The 19,786-nt window shown below is 33.0% G+C and overlaps 3 protein-coding genes across 3 annotated transcripts; 2 read left to right on the forward strand and 1 right to left on the reverse strand.

Annotated features, from left to right (window-relative positions):
• Window positions 1–143: 143 nt before the first annotated feature.
• Vps52 (vacuolar protein sorting 52) lies at window positions 144–4,797 on the reverse strand. The gene is made up of 9 exons (XM_076769288.1): window positions 4,395–4,797; window positions 3,941–4,116; window positions 3,487–3,871; window positions 3,227–3,409; window positions 2,643–2,768; window positions 2,393–2,577; window positions 2,233–2,317; window positions 1,955–2,158; window positions 144–1,889 (listed from the first exon to the last, which is right to left on the reverse strand). Exons 1-9 carry the CDS (start codon window positions 4,626–4,628, stop codon window positions 1,440–1,442), a joined length of 2,028 nt encoding a protein of 675 aa, XP_076625403.1. The 5' UTR covers window positions 4,629–4,797; the 3' UTR covers window positions 144–1,439.
• Window positions 4,798–5,385: 588 nt separating this feature from the next.
• Window positions 5,386–7,533, forward strand: Rpl10ab (ribosomal protein L10Ab). The gene is made up of 5 exons (XM_076782778.1): window positions 5,386–5,493; window positions 5,833–5,988; window positions 6,503–6,651; window positions 6,896–7,068; window positions 7,298–7,533. The coding sequence occupies exons 1-5, from the start codon at window positions 5,489–5,491 to the stop codon at window positions 7,466–7,468; spliced, it is 654 nt and encodes a 217-aa protein (XP_076638893.1). The 5' UTR covers window positions 5,386–5,488; the 3' UTR covers window positions 7,469–7,533.
• Window positions 7,534–9,703: 2,170 nt separating this feature from the next.
• On the forward strand, window positions 9,704–18,994 carry LOC143343150 (uncharacterized). The gene is made up of 7 exons (XM_076767730.1): window positions 9,704–9,931; window positions 10,099–10,416; window positions 11,515–11,878; window positions 12,959–13,210; window positions 16,709–17,001; window positions 17,961–18,324; window positions 18,528–18,994. Exons 2-7 carry the CDS (start codon window positions 10,115–10,117, stop codon window positions 18,783–18,785), a joined length of 1,833 nt encoding a protein of 610 aa, XP_076623845.1. The 5' UTR covers window positions 9,704–9,931; window positions 10,099–10,114; the 3' UTR covers window positions 18,786–18,994.
• The last annotated feature ends 792 nt before the right edge of the window (window positions 18,995–19,786 follow it).

The following is a 19,786-nucleotide window of genomic DNA, read 5'->3' on the forward strand; positions in this document are numbered from 1 at the left end:
TCTATTCAAATCAAAATATAATACAGTTACAACGATCGTCATTAATTTTCTGAAAAATCTACGATTTTTAATTATTTTTAATTAGAATTACAATCGCAAAGGATGAAACTTTTAGGTTTGAGTTTTGCATATATCTACCACAAATTTTAAATTACTTGAAAAGAAACACTATTTTCGTGTATATAAATTAAATATCGTCCTTCCACGAGAAGAAGACACAGCGTATTTATATCCCCACTCTTGCTGCAATCCGCTGATTGGCTGTCACCGATCTTCGTCACCGTTTTCGACCAGTATCTGTGAGTCAGCAGACTGCAACAGGAGTGGAGATTGTAAACACGTTGTCTTCTTCTCGTGGAAGAATGGTACTAAATCATTGAATCGTTAAACGTAATAAGTTATTGCTTTATAATATCTAAGTATTTTATAAATACGAATTTGTAATACAATATCCAAATTAAATTTTTGTTTTTAATATATTCGTTATAAAAATCAAAAATCAAAAACTTATGCATTGAAAACAGTTTTTGAAAAATTACTCTGTAAAATAAACATCTGCGACTATCACAGGTTTAACAACTAATAAACAAACAAGATTTGCCATAGATGTTGCAAAAATTACATGAAAAAGAGATAATGGGACCTTTTTTATAAGGTGTGCGCATAAAAGTAGTACAGTCTGGTCCAAGAAAGAATTGACTTGAGAAATCTTCCAACACTTATCTTAAAAATATAATGTATAATGTTGAAAACTGATCGATAAACATTTGTTTGATCTTCAGTTTTTCACATAAAACGATATATTTAAGAGTGTTGTAAATCATAACATTACTAATAAAAAATATGACAGAAATATGACAAAAACTGGAAACTCTTAATACTGGAACTTCCGCATCAATTAATTAAATACTTTAATAAATTGTATTCTTACATAGTCCATTATTTCTTCGTCCCGACTGTAATTTATAGAACGTAGTGTATATTGCTCGCTCGTGTGCTTTCAGCCTTGCGGATGCGAAAAATTCATTTTTGTATAGAATGATAATGCAATACCATGATTAATATTATTGGAGTGTATTATTTTATAAATAAATGTACAGTACAATTTTCGTAAATTATTATTTTTAGAATATTATTTTGCTAATAAGATAAACAAAGCACATCAAAGTACTTTCCTAAAAAATAAATCGTTTGGAATTATAAGTTTTTTTTTAAATTAATATCACGCAACAAGAAACAAGGAATACTGTTCGTTATTGTTATTGACAATAACTTTTAATTAGACTTCCTTTACTATTAAAAATCTTAACGACACAATTAGTACGGAAAAAACGGACGTATTAAACGACTGTATTTTCAATAAAATTGTCTTTAAGTATTTTTTAAATATAAGTTTTCAAATAAAATCATATTTCTATTCGTAGTTGAATATTTACAATTTATTTTGGACTAACAACATTCAGAATATTGTTTGCATTGTATTTCTTGATTTCCACTTTTATGTGATGAATATTTGTCAATTGTGTTCGCGCATTTAGCGGTAAGGTATTGTGAAATCTGTGGTAATATTGCACCAGTTGTGTCATTGCACGTTGCACCAACGCCGTTCCGAGAACCAGACTAGGGAACGAGTTCAACACTTCGCGATTAATTTCTTCTAATGCTCGTTTCCAATTATTCGTGAACGATTGTACGAGAGCTAACGCTTTTCCCTCTTGCCTCTTTAAATCATCCGTTTGCCCTTTTTCGATTAACACCTCTGATTCTTTGACTAACTGTATTATACCACCAAAATACGGATTTAAAACTTCCTCGACATATTCTGCAGAACGTGCGTTTAATTGATCCCGGAAACTTTCCGCTTCCTTCGAATTATCTCGCGTTCTTTCCTAAAAAAACAATTTGCATCGTTATAACCAGTAATTAATTTTTATTTTCCAAATTAATATCTCACCATTAATACACCGAGAACTAAATCGTAATTATTAATGAGGAAAACTAATTGCTCGATTCTGTTAGGAAATATAGTTGCCATTCTTAACAGAAAGCACTGAACAGCTTCCCGTAACTCTGCTAATAACTGTATTGCACCTTCACAAGGAAACCCTTCGACCACGCTAATCATCGCGGCGCTAAATTCAGCATACCTTCGCGTAATCTATAAATAAATATTTTCGTTTTCGAATAAATATTTTCGTTTCGTTTTCTTCAAGTTTGTTATTCCGAACTTACATAATGCGGACCGCTTTCTTTATTGAGTTTCAACGGATCACAGTCCTTTATACTTTGAATGTTCATTTGAAAAACGCATTCAAATCTGGAATATGCAAATGTCAAATAATACATTGAATTACTGAATGAAATTATAAGTAATACCATTATTAATATATACCTAGGCCAAATTACTGACGTCATATTATCCCAATATTTATCTAAAGCCGGTACTGCTCTTTTATGACACGTTAATTGATAACGCATTACCAAATGTAAACAAAGAAATAAAGCAATTGTATCGTAACAATCGTCCACAAAAGATTGCAAGTTTTTCACCATCAAATTTAATGTCTTTCCCATTACCTGCACATGACACACATATTTATGGCAATCATTCTTACTCATCTTCGTGCAAAAGCGTAATTTACCTGATTAAAAATATCCATTGCTTGCACACCGCGTACTTTAAAAAATTCGGTTAAAAACAGATATTCTCGACAAGCATTATCTACAAGGGCATATTGTTCGCTTCTGAACAAGGCTTCATAATGATACTATGGAATCAAGATACATGATTAAGTTTCCATACTAATAATATAAAAGTAAAATATATGATCAAATTTTTATACTGTAAAAGAATTATAATAAAATCACAAAAACTTATCAATTTTACAATATACAGTAATGATTCTTAAAATGAACCCCAGACATGATTCGTAAGTTTAAGTGAAACGTGAAAGACGACATTTAAAAAACGATACAAGCGCCGGCGATGATTTGTGTAGAAGACAATACTTTTTTTCATTCGTTCTCACTTGCTGTTCTTTTTTTCGGTTGTCGACTACGGTTGTCGGCAAAAGGTAAAGGTGGCTTTGAGGCTCAAGGATATCGCTGTATATAAATATCTGCTAATGTCGAAATTTGCCTCCACTGTACGAAAGATGAACATGCCAAATCCATCTTAAGAATCATTACTATAGTGTTTTATTTTTATAATAATTGGTCTGCCTACTCTTGTTTTAGATGCAGTATGAGGTACAATAATAGGCGCTTCCAGCTGAGAGGCTAAAATATCACCTCTATTGCCAATAGAAAATACAGTACCCCTGTTTTTTAATGTAGTTTTATGGAAAATACCTCTTCCTATGTTATCTTCCACTCCCATCAGATCATCTTTGGTAGCACCTTCCTCAAACTATAGAATTTAACGAAATTCTAATAAACTTAAAGTTCATTTGTATTCTACACTTACGATTTTTTTAATTTTATTACCTGCAATTTCATTAGTCTTGATGAATACGATTTAAAATAAGAATAATATATTTTACTCATTGTGCTAACATATTCTCCGCATATTTCTTCCGCGACATTACGTTCGTTCGCTAAAATGAATTCGAAGAAAAATTTGTATTTCAACATATTATTCTGAGGCACTTGATAATTCGTCATTGGCTTTCTGAACTTATAAATCTGTTCTAAAAGATATGTCCTGATTTTCGCCATTGCCTTCACTTTCAACTTTTCTAATATATCTTTCACGTCTAAACACGATTTTGCTTCTTTGAAAGTCTGTTCTTTTACGAAATTTATTTTGTGATTTAGCGTTTGTAGCTGTGTCAAGAATTCTTTTTCTGTTACAGGACAATCCATAATTCCCCTGGAAAGATTGGATTTTTCATAAATTTTAGCCACAATATGATAGTGCTTTTTTGAAACTAATTCTTACGCGATCAAAGCTTCAGACACCGTCATATCTTCAATAAATTGGCTAAGAGGACCTCTAATTATCTGTCTATTAGACAGCTGTTGACTCATTGCTACCGACTTACGCTGGAGATAAAGTATTTCTGAGCTTATACTCCCTAAATCTAATTGAAAGTTCATCAACATTAACTCCATTTTCTGCAAAGGAATATATTTCTAAATTCTCTTTTAAGAATAAAGGAACATTCAAATCTCTTCAAAAAACAGCATTATTCTATATTTTTTAGAATATAAGACCTACAAATAAGCAAGAACTACTAAATGTTGTCAACATTCTCCTCGTTCATGATACTTCCTTTTGATTCGATACAGAACTTACAATACGCATGCATAAATAAGTACAAAATTCTATCTTGTTACTAATATTTACACTGTTAATGAAATTAATTACAGATCGATAGAATATGAATTCTAACCTCCAATATGTTATCACACGCAGCAATTTGATTATGAAGACTCGCTATATTTTCGCTTTCTTTAATATAATCTTGAATAGACTTATTTTCTACTTCCTTCAGTTCTTTCTCGATTTGCCTGGAATATTGACGCAAATCTGTACCAGTCTTCAGAACTTCTTGGACAACATCGTCACCAAGATCTTGAGGCAACTGCATTTCGTTATCATCGAAAATATTAGTTTCGCCCGACATCTTACTGAGTTTGATATATATCGCAAAATAATATAATTCTATAAATTTATATTAACTATCTGTACAATTATAGACGATAATTCGCACTAATTCTAAGGTGAAATTATGGCCATCTGTCACGATTACCGGCTACCCCTTCACCCTACTGACAGGTATGTCAGTGATAGACTGGGCTCTCCGGGCTCGTTGCATCGGTAAGCTCCGTAAAGTTTCGGAAAATGAAGAAAGACAAAATGATACTCACCCTCTTTCTCTATTTTCCGAAGCTGTCCGAAGTGAACACGAATGCACTTCGGACCAGTGTGGCCCGATTTGGCATAATTGAGTGCATTGACGAAGACACTTGATTATATTGTGACTATTAAAAAAAAAATAAATTTTGTATGCTATTAACATGATTGTGTCTAATAACTGAATGAATTTCAATAAAACTTCACATTTCAATTGTATGTTCTGTAGTAATTAATTTTTCTGTTTGGATCACATCTTCAAAAAATATTTGCTATTGAAAGTTGCTACAGCGTACTTGGTACTGGTTAAGAGTGATTTTTCATTTTAATAAATTTTACTTATTTTCTGTTAAAAAATCTTTTTATTTAATTCTTCCTAAATCTATACCAAAGGTCGTACATTACGATTCAGCCTGCATATTACTGGTGCGCCACATGTGTCAATTAAAAGAACTACAATACAAGATTTTAAAATAACCGTACGTGTTCCTATCTACACCGATAAATTCCTTGTACAAACGTAAGCTCTGCTTCTTGCCACACTCCGCACTCCGCATAACGTTTCTTTCCGGTTTTAGTCGGGCTATCGGTCGGTTGTTCTAGTCCGGTGTTCGTGTTCTACCAGTTAAAATGACGTGAGTATTTAATCTATCCATATTTTAACAATCTGGCGATTTAGTTGTTCGTTTTTGTTGAAAATGTTTCTCTTAATATATGATTCGATTGTAGTTATTCATATTTTTATCAAATAAAAATGATTTCGAATATTATAGTAGTTTAATTTTCGTACCTCATGGTGCCATACATTTTGCTACAATCTTGTATGTATCCGTACGCGTGTTCGTAATATTTTGCAAAATTGTTTATAAAATTACATAATGCGATTTTCTAGCAATTTCTATCATTTTATATTTGTCTTTATCTTGAAATATTATAATTGTAACTTCACTTAGGAAAATGATTTTATCCAACAGGTCCAAAGTATCGCGTGAAACACTCTATGAGTGTGTGAACTCTGTGATTCAAAACTCGCAAGATAAAAAAAGGAAATTCTTAGAAACTGTGGAACTCCAAATTGGTTTGAAGAATTATGATCCACAAAAAGACAAACGTTTCTCAGGCACCGTCAAGTATGTTTCTACCTGACATTGAGGATTCTTTTCGGCATTTAACGTTTATTAGTAAAGTTCTTTTTTTCGCTAATACCCGGAAAGATTGTCTCATGTAAAGTCAGGAAGCTGGGTTTTACCTAAGCGGACCTTCACCCAGGGTCTTAAATAAATTGGGGAGGTTTTATTACCATTATTTTTATTACAGGATCATGACTTATGATCCTGCTGGTAAGTTAATATATAATGTGGTGAAAATTAAATTGATTCAATTATTGAAACCTATGTTCTGTGATGGTACAATTTATTGCATGTATTATCTGAATGATTTATGTGGATCATCTGTTATATTGCTGAGAACATTGACTTCGATGATTGTATTTGCAACTCTTTAAAAATCAATTGACAAATATAGTATTTTATATATTGTTTTATAATGTCTAAATCGAGGCTAAATTTTATAAAAGATATAAAAATATAATATTATTAAAGACACTGCGATTGTAAATAATTATCTAAATTATCTTTATTAAAGACTGAAGAATATACCAAGACCAAAAATGCAAGTTTGTGTTCTGGGTGATCAGCAACATTGTGACGAAGCTAAAGCTAATAATATTCCATATATGGATGCTGAAGCATTGAAGAAATTGAACAAGAACAAAAAGCTTGTTAAGAAACTAGGTAATTAGAAAATCGTAATTTTATAAATGCGGTATTTTGTCTTCCAAAAAAGCACCATTGTTACTTAAATATCCTTATAGCTGTGGTTGTCGAATGGAAGAAGATTAAATTCTTCACTTGGTGAGGGTGTTGTGTTTCATTGCTTCACACCTCAATCCGTGTTGAGACATGTTTTTAACTTATTCTTAACCTCGCGTTTTGATGTTATAAATCAAACGTTAACCAATCTTTTCTTTTTTTTTAGCTAAGAAGTATGATGCTTTCTTGGCCAGTGAATCTTTAATCAAACAGATTCCACGTATTCTTGGTCCTGGTCTTAACAAGGCTGGTAAATTCCCTGGTCTTTTGTCGCATCAGGAATCAATGGTTGGAAAAATTGATGAAGTGAAAGCTACAATCAAGTTCCAAATGAAAAAGGTATGCTTTGTAGTTGTAAAAATTGTTAGCAATTATATATCAATGTAACTTATATAAACAGTCAACTCTATTGGCGCGAATTCTCGTGATGGGCGTCAGTCGCTACTTTTAATAAGTATGTTTGTGCGCGAATATTTGCAGCAAAAAAACAATTAAATGTTTAATATAACATATAGTTAATATTAAACAAAGTATTATAAAAATCGTAATTTAATGCATTTGTTCCCAGGTATTGTGTCTATCAGTAGCTGTAGGACACGTGGAAATGTCTCCGGATGAATTGGTACAAAATGTACACCTTTCAATTAACTTCTTGGTTTCATTGCTAAAGAAACATTGGCAGAACGTGCGTTCGCTTCACATCAAATCTTCCATGGGACCACCTCAAAGATTGTACTAAGTCAATTAGTATAAATGTATTTGGTTCTAAGTGGAATGAATAAAAAAAAAAATAAAATTGATGAATCACGTTGTACTCTTATTACGCCTATATCCTATTTTTGTATTCATAAAATGATTATGAAATGAACGTGTTACATTAGTAATACAATTTTTAAATTTAACTATAAATCTGGCACAAATAATTTTGAAATCATATCTGATATTTAAGCCGTGTGAATGTTTAATTCTTCCTGTAGCATGTATTGTTAATATATGTTATGTAGTCTTCGTTACAGTATCGTTAATATTAATAAGGATACTATCGAAGCTCGCTATTAAATGAGAAAGGAATTACAGTTTTGCAAAAAAGAGACAAAGTGAGTAGTGTGGAATGTGAACGTTATGTGCAATTAACTATCAAATAATTAATGTTATAACTATGGTAAGGTCTGCCAGATAAGCCTTATTAATTAATTCAATTAGCAAATTTGGGGCGAAATAATATTGCGCTTTTTATAAAACGTACTACTAGCTTTTGTCTATGAATTGGAGCAAACAAAAATTCTAAAAATATATTACACGCATCGAAGTTTATGCAGCGGTATTTTCGAGAGAAAAAACTAAGTTATTTGGTTTGGCCTGGAAATTTGTTCGATTTGAATTTGAGGAATGCATGTAAGGCCAGAGTTTTTAAAATGGATTAAACCAATAAGGAAAAAATAACAGAAGCAGCAAACTAGGTTTGATTCCTCGATTAGCAAATGTTAAAAAATTGTCAGAATTTAATTGATGCCATGCCGAGAAGGGTAGAAAAATTCATTGATGCCAAAGAATATATTCCTTATTAGAAAGTTAACGTACCATATTGCATTTTTTCATAAAACTGCTTTTATGACGAATAAAGTATTTTTCTAATGCAATAACCAGTGTTCACATTATTTCACATAGTATTGTAAAGTACTATATTGTATAGTGCGCCGCCTTCCGAAACATTTCATGGGCGGCCAGGCGGCAGAAACGTACACGTTTCTAAAATGGAACCAACGGGAGGAATTAGATCAGAAAATGATTAAATTAGAAAGCGTCGCGATTCTTTCGTGTCGGTGAATACTTCTTCCATGCCGGCGGATGCTTTCATAATTTCCGATGTTCCCCCGTGAAAATTAATTAACGCGAACAGACGTGAGGTTATATCGACAACTAGCGGTTCACTTAACCTGTACAGAAAAAACCAACAAACTTCTATTTGAACAGTGGATATTCGATCGACCGAAGAGAACAATTTTTATTTAATCATTGTGAAATATTCTAACTTTGAATCGAAATAAAATGAATTATTACAAAAAATAATCTGGTGCTTATTGTTTTATCGTCATTAAATGACCGCCACAATTGCGTTTGGTTAATTTGGTAGACTGAATACGATAAATCGAATTTTCGATGACTAGCATATAAGTCAGGCTTCATCTCACTAATAATGAAAATGGTTTGTGGTTTGTTGGAATAAACAAGAGACTTAACACTAGAACAACTGAAATGGGTAAAATGACCCATTCGTAATTCCTAATAAAAATTGGATTCTTGCAAAATCGCAGTTTTCTACAACGAGAACGGATAAATATTTGCTTCCATTACATTATACATTTCTTCAAGTTTCTATCGTTTTAATTTTTTTGGTATGAATAAATATACCATAATTATCAATGGTTCTAATGTCACTATGGTTCAACAGAGAAACTGTAATGGCGTCGAGGCGCAAGGTCTTGGCTGCCAGACGACAATTGTATATCAAAGGTCTCTCGACTATTGTCCAAGGCTTAACATCTCCTCTGACAATTTTGCTTACTGAATAAAGATGATTTGTTTGATAAAATTAGGATTAGTTTCAATCTACGTTAGAGTCCAATTAGAGCTAACTGAATCAAGACCTAAGTTTTTACGTAAAAGTTTAAAGATAATCTTTGAAAGCATCGTCAGGATTGACAAATTTAGATTCTCAGCAACACCTTCCCTTGCAGTAGCAATACTCTCTCCTCTTCTTGCACTAAGTTGACGCGTTGCAACGCGTTGATCAACACCGAACCAACGGTATCTAAAACTTAATAAACTATCGGTCTTTTGTTTTCAATTTACACCCGATTGTAAAGGCTCTACTAGTACCGATACTTTTGCTCGACGCTGTATGTAGTTAGAATGAGCAGGAAGCAGTGAGAACGAGTGGGATACAGTTAGCATTTGCAAGAAACGGTTGCTAACCGCGTAACTAGCGTACACGCGACTTAATGGAAACGTTGGAACGGGTCAGCTTTGCTTCCGTAACTTCACGCACACCGGTTCAGGTAGCGATTAATTTGTGATATGAATTAAAATCAAGACGTCAGTCTTCGCCGAGAGTCTAGGCCGATCGCCAGGAAAAACGGGATTGTCCTGTCAGCCGCCGGAGGAATCGAACGTTGCGTGGACAACTGAATTTCCGCATCAGGTGAACGGACATTGTTCAGAGTGCGTGTCGGTCGCGGTTCAATGATGACTAGTTAAAAGTCTAACGATTCAAGGACTCCCGGTGGATCGTCACGAACACTGATACTAGTAAACAAAAAATCGATTCTATCAAGACGCGATCCTTTATTTCGTGTCTATTGTTTGCAGCGTGATTCTAAGAGCCATGGCTACCAAGAAGATGCTGTCTCTGCCCTATCCGTTCTCGTTGGAGGAGGAACTGAAGAAGAATCCGGAAATAAAGATGTCGGATATAGAAATGCTGAGGGAGTGGTGCGATAAACAACAACACCTGCCCAAGGTCTCGGATCTGCACCTGATATTGTTTTTGCACAGTAATTATTACAGCATGGAAGCGGCGAAGAACACGGCGGAAAACTTCTTCACTATTAGATCTCACGTTCCGGAGTTTTTCTCGATGAGGGACCCTTTGGGTTCGAAAGAACTGCGTCAGGCTTTCAATGTCGCGTAAGTTCTCCTAATTATAAATACGATTGTTTATTTGCTTAATGTTATCGAGTAGTTACAAACTGATTCGCTTAAAAGATATCCCCACTACAGATTCTACGATTAGCTATAACGCTATGAACGAAGCGTATGGAATAAACGCAATAGCCTGTGGCTAGTTGTGTAGTCCTGACTTATAATTAATGAAACACTTATTATTCGCATCCTAGCTCGCTCATTACTCGCACAGTTACTTAAGACAGATTTGATCACGGTTAATCTAAAAATGTTTAAAGAATCGTTCATTCGTCCATTCATTCCCACACAAATACGCATCGTCGTATATTTATGTTATTTGGATATCTTACGATGGTTGGAAATAGGAAGAGTACTTGACTCCAAATTCTGTTGGAAGTAAGGACTTTTTTGGGTCTTTCCTGTCTGGTTGAGTCTGTAATTTATCAGCAACTCAAACAAGAACAAGACCTGGACAATTGAACGTAATACCAATTCAATTGCTCCTCATTATGAGTTTGTGCACCTGACGGAGCCAGATGACCGAACTTCCTCCTACGCTAATACGATTGAACAGGTTTCTAGCTTTGAGTTTACAAGCTTTCACTTATCACTAGACTGCGGATGTTTATGTATTTACGAGAAATTTTAATTTTGATATACAAAACTATAAGAAATAATTAAAGTAAGATACGATTTGTTATATTTAGGGGTTGAGAGAACCCTCTATAAAACTTCCATTTCATTAATTTTATTAATAAAAAACATGAATTTGCATAAAGATTCACAGTCTACTTGTCACTCAGCGGTTCGAAGACCTCCTTAAACAGTTATCTACCCTCTGGTTTCACCAATCTGCCATGACCTAGAATTATCAGCCCTCTCAAAGGCTTCCCTTATCTCCGAGGATGGGGCCCATCTTGACTCCAAATTAACTGTAAGGATTTTATTCTTGGGTGTCAATTTGCAACGATACGTCCAACTCTGTTCATCCAACGTGCAACACGCTCTACTCCATGTTGAATGTTTAGAATTATCTAGAGTTTCTCCTAGAAAAATAAATATTGAGTTTTAAATTAATTAGCTTTTGGTCCCCTTATGCAGAGTCATCACTGGGCTACCAGAGTTATCGAAACAAGGTCATAAGATACTTTTCGGAAAATTGGTAGACTCCGATCCGACTCACTATTCCTTCGAAGACGTCACCAAGTCGTTCTTCATGGTGTCCGATTTGGTGGGCCTGAAGACTGGTACCTGCGATGGATACATTTTTATCGGTGATTCGGCGAACGTGTCATTGGGTCACGTGGGTCGAATAAGCCCTATGGGTATGAAGAAGCTAGTGATGTACGTTCAGGAAGCGATACCTGTTCGTTTGAAAGGGATACATTTCATCAATACTCCGCCGGTGATGGACTTGGTGATGAACATGGCGAAACCTTTCATGAAGAGCGAATTGTGGAACATGGTGAGAAATACATTAATTAGATCCACGATACAAGCTATTCAAATTTGTCGAAACGCGTCGAAATTAATTTAATTTTTATTCTATACACGTAAGAAGTTCAATTTCTTTTTGTGCGACACTTCTAATAGTCTGACAAAAAAAGTGTTTCAGACAAAAGTTGATCAGTTTCCTGAGTCAGCTAGAAACTGCAATATGAAAAATTAAAAATAATAATACTTTTACTCTAAAAAAATCAAGGTCATTATTATGTTTAATGTACGGATACTATGTTCTTTTAATGTTCAACGTGAAACGTAGTGTTACGTGAACAATAATTGTTTCATGTTAGACTTTGTGTGAAATGATAATTTTCCGGTCTGTGGAGCAACAACGTTAATATTTTCTCGAAATAGTGGCACGTAATGTTTTGGGAAGCAGATTACGTACTTGAGGTTCAAAACAAATATATAAATACTTACTTAACCCTAGAATTTTTAATTAATAACAAACTCTGCAAACATTCACTGAAATACATTCAAGTACTTAGTTTATATGTATAAAATTTAAACATTGAAAAAAGTTATTGAATACTAATTAAAATATAGTAAATTTAGATTATTAATTGCAATTATTTTAGGAATTTATTTTTCAATAATACAATATTTAGAATATAATGAAGCTAAATTTTGTATTAATGATAGAATTTTTGGATCAATTTTTTATTTATTAATTGGATTCCATGGAATTCATGTTATTATTGGAATTATTTTTTTAATAACATGTTTATTACGAATATCAATTAATCATTTTTCTAAAATTCATCATTTTCATTTTGAATTATCATCATGATATTGAAATTTTGTAGATATTATTTGATTATTTGTTTATATATTCGTTTATTGATGAATATATTAAATTAAATTATATATATAGTATAAAATTATTACAATTAATTTCCAATTAAAGAATTGAAAATAGTTTCTTTAAATATTTGTTTATTTGCAATTACCTTGCAATACAGTAAAGAAAATCAGTAACCTACAGGAAAATTTGTACTTAATGACATACGTTTATAATTCTTTTCATTTATGTTAATTTCAGATACATTTACATTCATCGTTAAAAACGTTGGAAGAGTTCATTTCCCTCGACGTGCTCCCGAATGAGGTCGGCGGAAAGGCGGGACCGATATCGAAAATACACAGCGATCAAATAAAGGAAATCGATAGTAAACGAGATTGGTTCATCGAAGAAGAAAAATTGGCCGCGGTGGACGAATCTTTACGTATCGGTAAAAGCAAGACTGCGAATGAACTTTTCGGTGTCGAAGGGACTTTTAAGAAACTCGAAATAGATTAAAATTAATATATTTTTAAATTTTACTCGCTCAAAGAAAAAATTTATGGAGAACGAATAATGGTTCATAATTTGTTAAAATTATTTCCTATACGTTAAGTGACTTTTGTTTCATCTAGCAGATCTTACAAAAAATTTGTATTTATTGTATACGAATAGTACAATAAAAGCATATATTTGCGGACGTTAAGTTTATCGAGTGCGTAGTGTTTCAGACGCATCGTGTTTACTCTTGGACTTCCGGTCTCTCGAAACCAGACTTTAAACTGCGAAAAATCACTTTTCTACGCCTACTAATATTAAAACCAACAGATTATGGACCCAGAATCGAAAGCTGTGGTTAAAACATATTATTAATTTGAAAGTAAGTGAGGTAATTGTGTATGCTGGTCAGCCACGTGGCTCCGCCATATTGGATGTGTTGAAACAGAGGTTGAAAACAGTTATGAAAAACTTTTAATCTGAAGGATTCTTGGTTTTGCATACAGCGAGTTCGATCTTTGCGTTTTTATTAAAAGAAAAGATCGAATACTGATTATTATCATGCTCCAAACTGCTCCACCACTTATGTATGACATGATAAAAGAACCAGTAGTCAATTGAACTACTGAAATTGATAAAGTTAGCAAACGTAGAAAAGCCTTTATTTTCTTCCACGATGCACAGAGTTTATTGACAATTTTATCCGATATTTAATGAAACTATTTTAAATTCGCAGCCATTAGCTCGACCTTACTCGGGAGGAAAGTATTTAGAATACTTTCGTCGCGGGTAACATCGATTACCAGGTCTCACCACGAGGAGGTTGCTGCGACTGGAGACCCAAAGAGAAATGAATGGAATCCAAGTTTCATCTATCTCTCCTTTACATTCTTAGAAACTAGATATTTATATTAATATGAAAGAAAATTTAATAAACACCATGCAATTCAAATAATGTAGTGGACTAGGTGGGAATCTATAAGATAGACAAGCTACGAAATTGAGAAATTTCATACACAGAATACAATTATTTTCTCGATGTTAAACCTAACTAAAGAAACGTAGAAAATTGACACACGATAAAAAAATAAAAATGCTAATAAATTAAATGATATATGTTATTATAAGTCTTATTCTATTAGCAGTACACTCAGTTAAAACTTCACAAGAATTTCAGAAATAACTACAAAGTGAAAATTTTAATTAATCGACAGATGATGATGCTGATGTACCTAGCTGATGAATCAATAAATTCTATGAAACGAGAAATTTCTCATTGGATCAAATTCTATTATTATATATCTAGTAACAACATCAAAACAATTTCACACATAACGTCAACATGAAAATACCAATCGATTGAACTAAGTATGTTAGCAAAATGTTACGAGAATTTGAGCAAAAACGTAGAAATAAGAATCATACTCTAATCAGTATCATTAAAATTCATGAAATAGTATAAAAACACGGTACATGAACCAACACAATATTTCATTATCATTTTAAACCAATATTATACATATCAGAAGAATCGTATCAATTCGAAAAATAATGCAGAAGTAGAAATAGAGAAAAAAAACATTCGCAATAACCAAATAAAATTGGACAGACAAACAAAGTTGAATCGACATCAAACAATCAAATAAAATAAACTGGTAAATTTTGTGCTAATAATACGAATAAGTGAAATGGACTTACTCCTTGTAACAAATAGTTATGAGTAGTCATCAAATGTCATTGGTGGTCAGCAGCAGTTATTGGTGACCATCAATGGTCAGCAATAGTTAGCGATTCATTAATGGCCAGAGGTAAACCCCCGAATTCGCGAGACCTGATCCCCATGGACATCCCAGGGATACTAAAGAATTCGTCAGCAGTAGCCTTGCTTATACCCCTTTCTAAGATAATGGAAGGGTGGGGAGTTGCAAAATTAAAGTTAACAATTAAGACTGTTTGGTTTGCAGAAGAACTATTTTGGTTAGTGAATGTTATTGTTGACCATCAATGACCATAAGCTAACCATTGCTGACCATCAATGACCATAAATTAACCACTGTTGACCATCGAATTAATCAATGACCCAACCATCACGAAGTCGAAGATTAAAATCCTTTTACAATTTGATGCATGATCTTTTTAACATTTTACTCAGTGATCTCAGTGGTCACTCAGTATGGCTGAGTATGGACAACCACTCCGTTACGATTTCAAGAGTTACGGGCTAGTAAAGATGACCAAGTCTAAACAACCCCGTAGAGACTGCTAGCAGACTATGTCGTAGGAATAAATGTTTAGAAACTAATAACATTATCTTTTATGAGAGTAAAAGAATAATTGCATCTCCGTCTTTCATTAAATTAATAAAAACGCAAGGTTGTGTTTCTGAAAAGAGGAAAGAAAACTTAAAAAGACAAATATTAAAAAGTATACACTTCGCAGCGAGATTAAAATTGTTGATTACTATAATAATTTTTTTAAGTTGTGAAGCCACTCGTATCGAAAATACTGGAAAACAAGTGCACCCAAGACGCAAACATATCATAAACCTAATAAAGTTATTTACAAATCACATCGATTACCTGATGTGTTTCATGGCCATCGATGTTACGTGATCTAGAATGATGAACACAATTTCAAGATGCTAATTTAACTATCGAATGCAAATATAAAATATTTCGTTTTCAATAGTTATGCATTAGCACTTTTATAAGCAAAATGGCGAAAAGAATCGATTAATGTTAAACAAATACATAGTTTAATTTTTAAAAAACAAGTCCAAAGGTGGTTTCGCACGAAAAATTAGATATTTTCATTTACGAATCTTTTGTACATTTGCTTAGAAAAGTGCTTACAGTTTGTCCTAGTTTCTAGAATACGCCTTGCATACGTAATTTTACTCACAACCATAGGAAAATATATTTGTTATTGCAACATTTTCTTTATTATCATACAACGATTTTCATGTCAGTTTTAAATATGCAATTTGACACGGCATGTCTGATGATCTCCGCTGTCACGCTACATGCGATTGTATGGTATTAACTCATTCTTTCGCATTTGAAGAGCTCGATGTGCTTAAATGTACGTAGAGCTCAGTCATATTCAAGCTGTTGGCTCGAACATCTCGAAATCATATTCCTCCGGTATAGAAGTGCTGTAATTTTTATATATATTTCGTTTTAGTTTCAATCGAAAGGTTTAGAAAAGTATAAAGGTAAAAATATCAATTTAATAAATTTATTCAAAAACAAACAAAAAAAAAATGAAACATTACGACTGTATTTAAAATGTATAACATTATTAATATTAATATATTACATAAATTGCGACAGGTTTTGAAACAATTATTTAAGAAACGTTATTCAATTATCTGTAAAACAAGTACATAATAAAAGTATAGCGATTCGAATTACCATTCTGTAATAATTATAGTAGTATGTACGTTTTCACGAAATTCAACGCGAGTTCTAAATTTGTGAAAATTAAACTAAAATCTGTATATAATGTTTTAAGAAAGTCAAGATGCCTACAATAAAGCCAGTGACATATGAAGAAGAATTGAAGAAGAATCCGGACTTAAAAGAAGAAGATATAGAAGCATTGAGGGATTGGTACAAGAAACAGCCTCATTTACCGAAAATATCGGACGCCGAGTTGGCGTTATTTTTCCATAGTAACTATTATCGAATGGAACCCACAAAAGCAACTATCGAAACGTATTATACCGTAAAGTCACACGTACCCGAATTTTTTTCGAACAGAGATCCCTTACAACAGAAAGATTTGAGGAAAGCCTTTCAAACAGTGTGAGTATTTACAAGCGAAACTTATTTTAGAAATGTATTACTTATTATTTATTATTCATCTGAAATCATTGCAATATGTATTTTTCTGAAGTAGGTCAAGTTAAACTTTTCAATAAATATGACGCGTTGCGTTTTAACATTTTTCATAGGGGTGAACTCATCAAAAATATAAATAATTACATTCGAGTAAAATAAAAATGTTCAGAACGCGTTTTTGTTGAGTTCGTCCTTTCTACCCGCAACTCCTCATGAATTGAAACATAATGTAAAAACAGAAAAAAAGATAAGCAATACTTTATGTAATTATGTAATTTAATAGGTGAATGTCTGTAAAAAATTCTATTTTATATTCATACTTTACATACTGTTTATGTTTTTCTTCGACAACGATAATTGTTAAATAATGTAACTTCGCTTCGAAATTCTGACGTGAGCTGTATACAATCGAAGCGTCTAATTGCTATTTGAGAAATTGCTGTTTCATCGCTAATTGAGATGACTCTTACAGAGGAACGTATGTTCTGGAACTGTGTTTCTCAAACTGTGGTCCACAAGTTCTCGAAGGAAACAAAGATATTATTTTTCATTTTATTTAATAAAATAAATTCGCATATCGTATTTGATACTTAACATCGAATGTACTAAGAATTGAACTTTAGTACCAAAAGCTTATAGCGATGTATATAATAGAAGAAAATGCGATTGTTGTTCTCTTCTTTTATACAGTCATTATTTCTCGTTCTCACGACGACAATTATCCTCGTTATATATTACTTTAATTGACGGCTACATGCAAGATGTTTCACGATACCGATATAACTCGTGTACCATTTAACGATAAATAGACCAAAACTTTTGTATCCACCTAACAATTTTATGATTAAGATACCGATAATCAATAAGTCTGTCTCAACATGCAACTATTTACCTAATTTTTGTGATTTCGAAATATGCCGTAGAACCATCCAGGTTTTGGATAAGAAAACAGACGACGGTTACGCAATTCTCTATGGGACATTGATCGATCGCGATCCCTCAAATTACGTCTACAACGATGCAATGAAATATTTGAGCATGATCGTAGATTTATGGCTATGCAAGGAAGGTACAATGCCGGGGCACGTAATACTGTTCGACATAAAGGATGTCGTCTTCGGCCATGCTGCTCGATTGAGTCCTATGGGGTTGAAGAAGTACCTTTACTTTTTGCAAGAAGGACTGCCAGTTCGCCTAAAAGGATTTCACTTCATGAACATTACACCGGTGATGGACGTGATACTTAGCATGATGAAACCATTCATGAAGAAAGAATTATTGGATATGGTAACGTATAGTATCATAATACATATTATTACGTACTGTGAATATTCTTGTTTCCATTTCTTATTTTTATGTATATAAATCCATACTGATATGCTCCCTCCGTCGTATAGTTTGCTGGGTAACAAATCTAGCTGGTAAAAATTAATAATGGATAAATTGCATTGTAAAATGAATACGATTACATATATTTGTATAATATTCAGTTTCATACGCACACAAGTTTGGAGACTTTGGCAAAATTCATTCCTGTGGATGCACTGCCAAACGAAATTGGTGGAAAAGCCGGACCAACCTTAGAACTGCACGCATATGGTATCAAAATGCTCGAAGATAATCGCGATTGGTTCCTAGAAGAAGAACGAACAAAACGTGTTAACGAGTCATTGAGATCTGGTAAAGGGAAAACAGCAACCGATCTCTTTGGAGTTGAAGGAAGTTTCAAGAAACTTGAAATTGATTAGATAACTATCATTGTATTAGAACGCTCAAAACTATGTGGCATAAAGTTTATAATTTACGTAATATTCATTTAACTACTGCAGTGAAAATATTAATGTAATAACGGTTACAATAATTTATATAATTGCAATATAAATATAGTTAATAAAACACTTAATGGCCAATCCATTGTAATATACATTCAAACTGTAGAAAATCTTTCAATCGATAAAGTCGATGCTATTATAAATAAACTCTGCCGCTGTTAAATAAAATCAGGAACAATGATTCAAAAAACGACTACTTATTTATCATTAATATTAATTGTATTTGTTACAAACAGTCTATAAAAATATTATATACGGGGTGTTCGACCACCCCTGGGAAAAATTTTAATGGGAGATTTTAGGAGCCAAAATAAGACGAAAATCAAGAATACCAATTTGTTGATCGAGGCTTCGTTAAAAAGTTATTAACGTTTAAAGTTCCGCCTGTAGAACGGCAATCTGCAAACAGCTGTGTACGCGTGATAGTGGTTTTCACTCACAAAACTGTAAGACTGTCGATACGTCGGTAAGTAGAGTTTCTCATACTGAATGGGAACCACTATCACACGCACGCAGCTGTTCGCAGATTGCCGTTCTACAGGCGGAACTTTAAACGTTAATAACTTTTTAACAAAGCCTCAATCAACTAATTGGTATTCTTGATTTTCGTCTTATTTTGGCTCCTAGAATCTCCTATTAAAATTTTTCCTAGGGGTGGTCGAACACTCTGTATATTTCCACTTGATTGAATAGTTTGTCTCATTCGTACGTCGTACAAACTAAACAGCAAAAGAATTAAAATTCTGCACTAACGTACAGTTTGTTTGCGACAGTGTTTTTCATACAATGCAAATGCATTGTCTTTTATGATCAGAAAATAGTTTTAATCTTTTAAAAGATTTGTCTTTTTACTGATCATGCATCGGTTTCTACGTAAAACCCAATTATGTTAACATACTGACTCTTTTTTGGTTGTT

Source organism: Colletes latitarsis, chromosome 1 (assembly GCF_051014445.1).
Source record: "Colletes latitarsis isolate SP2378_abdomen chromosome 1, iyColLati1, whole genome shotgun sequence".
In the NCBI taxonomy this organism is placed as follows: Eukaryota; Metazoa; Arthropoda; class Insecta; order Hymenoptera; family Colletidae; genus Colletes; species Colletes latitarsis.

What these genes read in the sequence shown, in the direction of transcription:
- Vps52 (XM_076769288.1), bottom strand. Translation starts at nt 4,628, where the DNA reads ATGTCGGGCGAAACTAATATTTTCGATGATAACGAAATGCAGTTGCCT. An exon ending in ATACTGCATCTAAAACAAGA is followed by an intron (nt 2,769 to 3,226) that starts GTAGGCAGACCA and finishes TTGATTCCATAG; the next exon opens with TATCATTATGAAGCCTTGTT. An exon ending in TAGTTCTCGGTGTATTAATG is followed by an intron (nt 1,890 to 1,954) that starts GTGAGATATTAA and finishes TTGTTTTTTTAG; the next exon opens with GAAAGAACGCGAGATAATTC.
- Rpl10ab (XM_076782778.1), top strand. An exon ending in AAAGCTTGTTAAGAAACTAG is followed by an intron (nt 6,652 to 6,895) that starts GTAATTAGAAAA and finishes CTTTTTTTTTAG; the next exon opens with CTAAGAAGTATGATGCTTTC. An exon ending in TCAAGTTCCAAATGAAAAAG is followed by an intron (nt 7,069 to 7,297) that starts GTATGCTTTGTA and finishes ATTTGTTCCCAG; the next exon opens with GTATTGTGTCTATCAGTAGC.
- LOC143343150 (XM_076767730.1), top strand. Translation starts at nt 10,115, where the DNA reads ATGGCTACCAAGAAGATGCTGTCTCTGCCCTATCCGTTCTCGTTGGAG. An exon ending in AGAGCGAATTGTGGAACATG is followed by an intron (nt 11,879 to 12,958) that starts GTGAGAAATACA and finishes TGTTAATTTCAG; the next exon opens with ATACATTTACATTCATCGTT. An exon ending in AGAAAGAATTATTGGATATG is followed by an intron (nt 18,325 to 18,527) that starts GTAACGTATAGT and finishes TATAATATTCAG; the next exon opens with TTTCATACGCACACAAGTTT.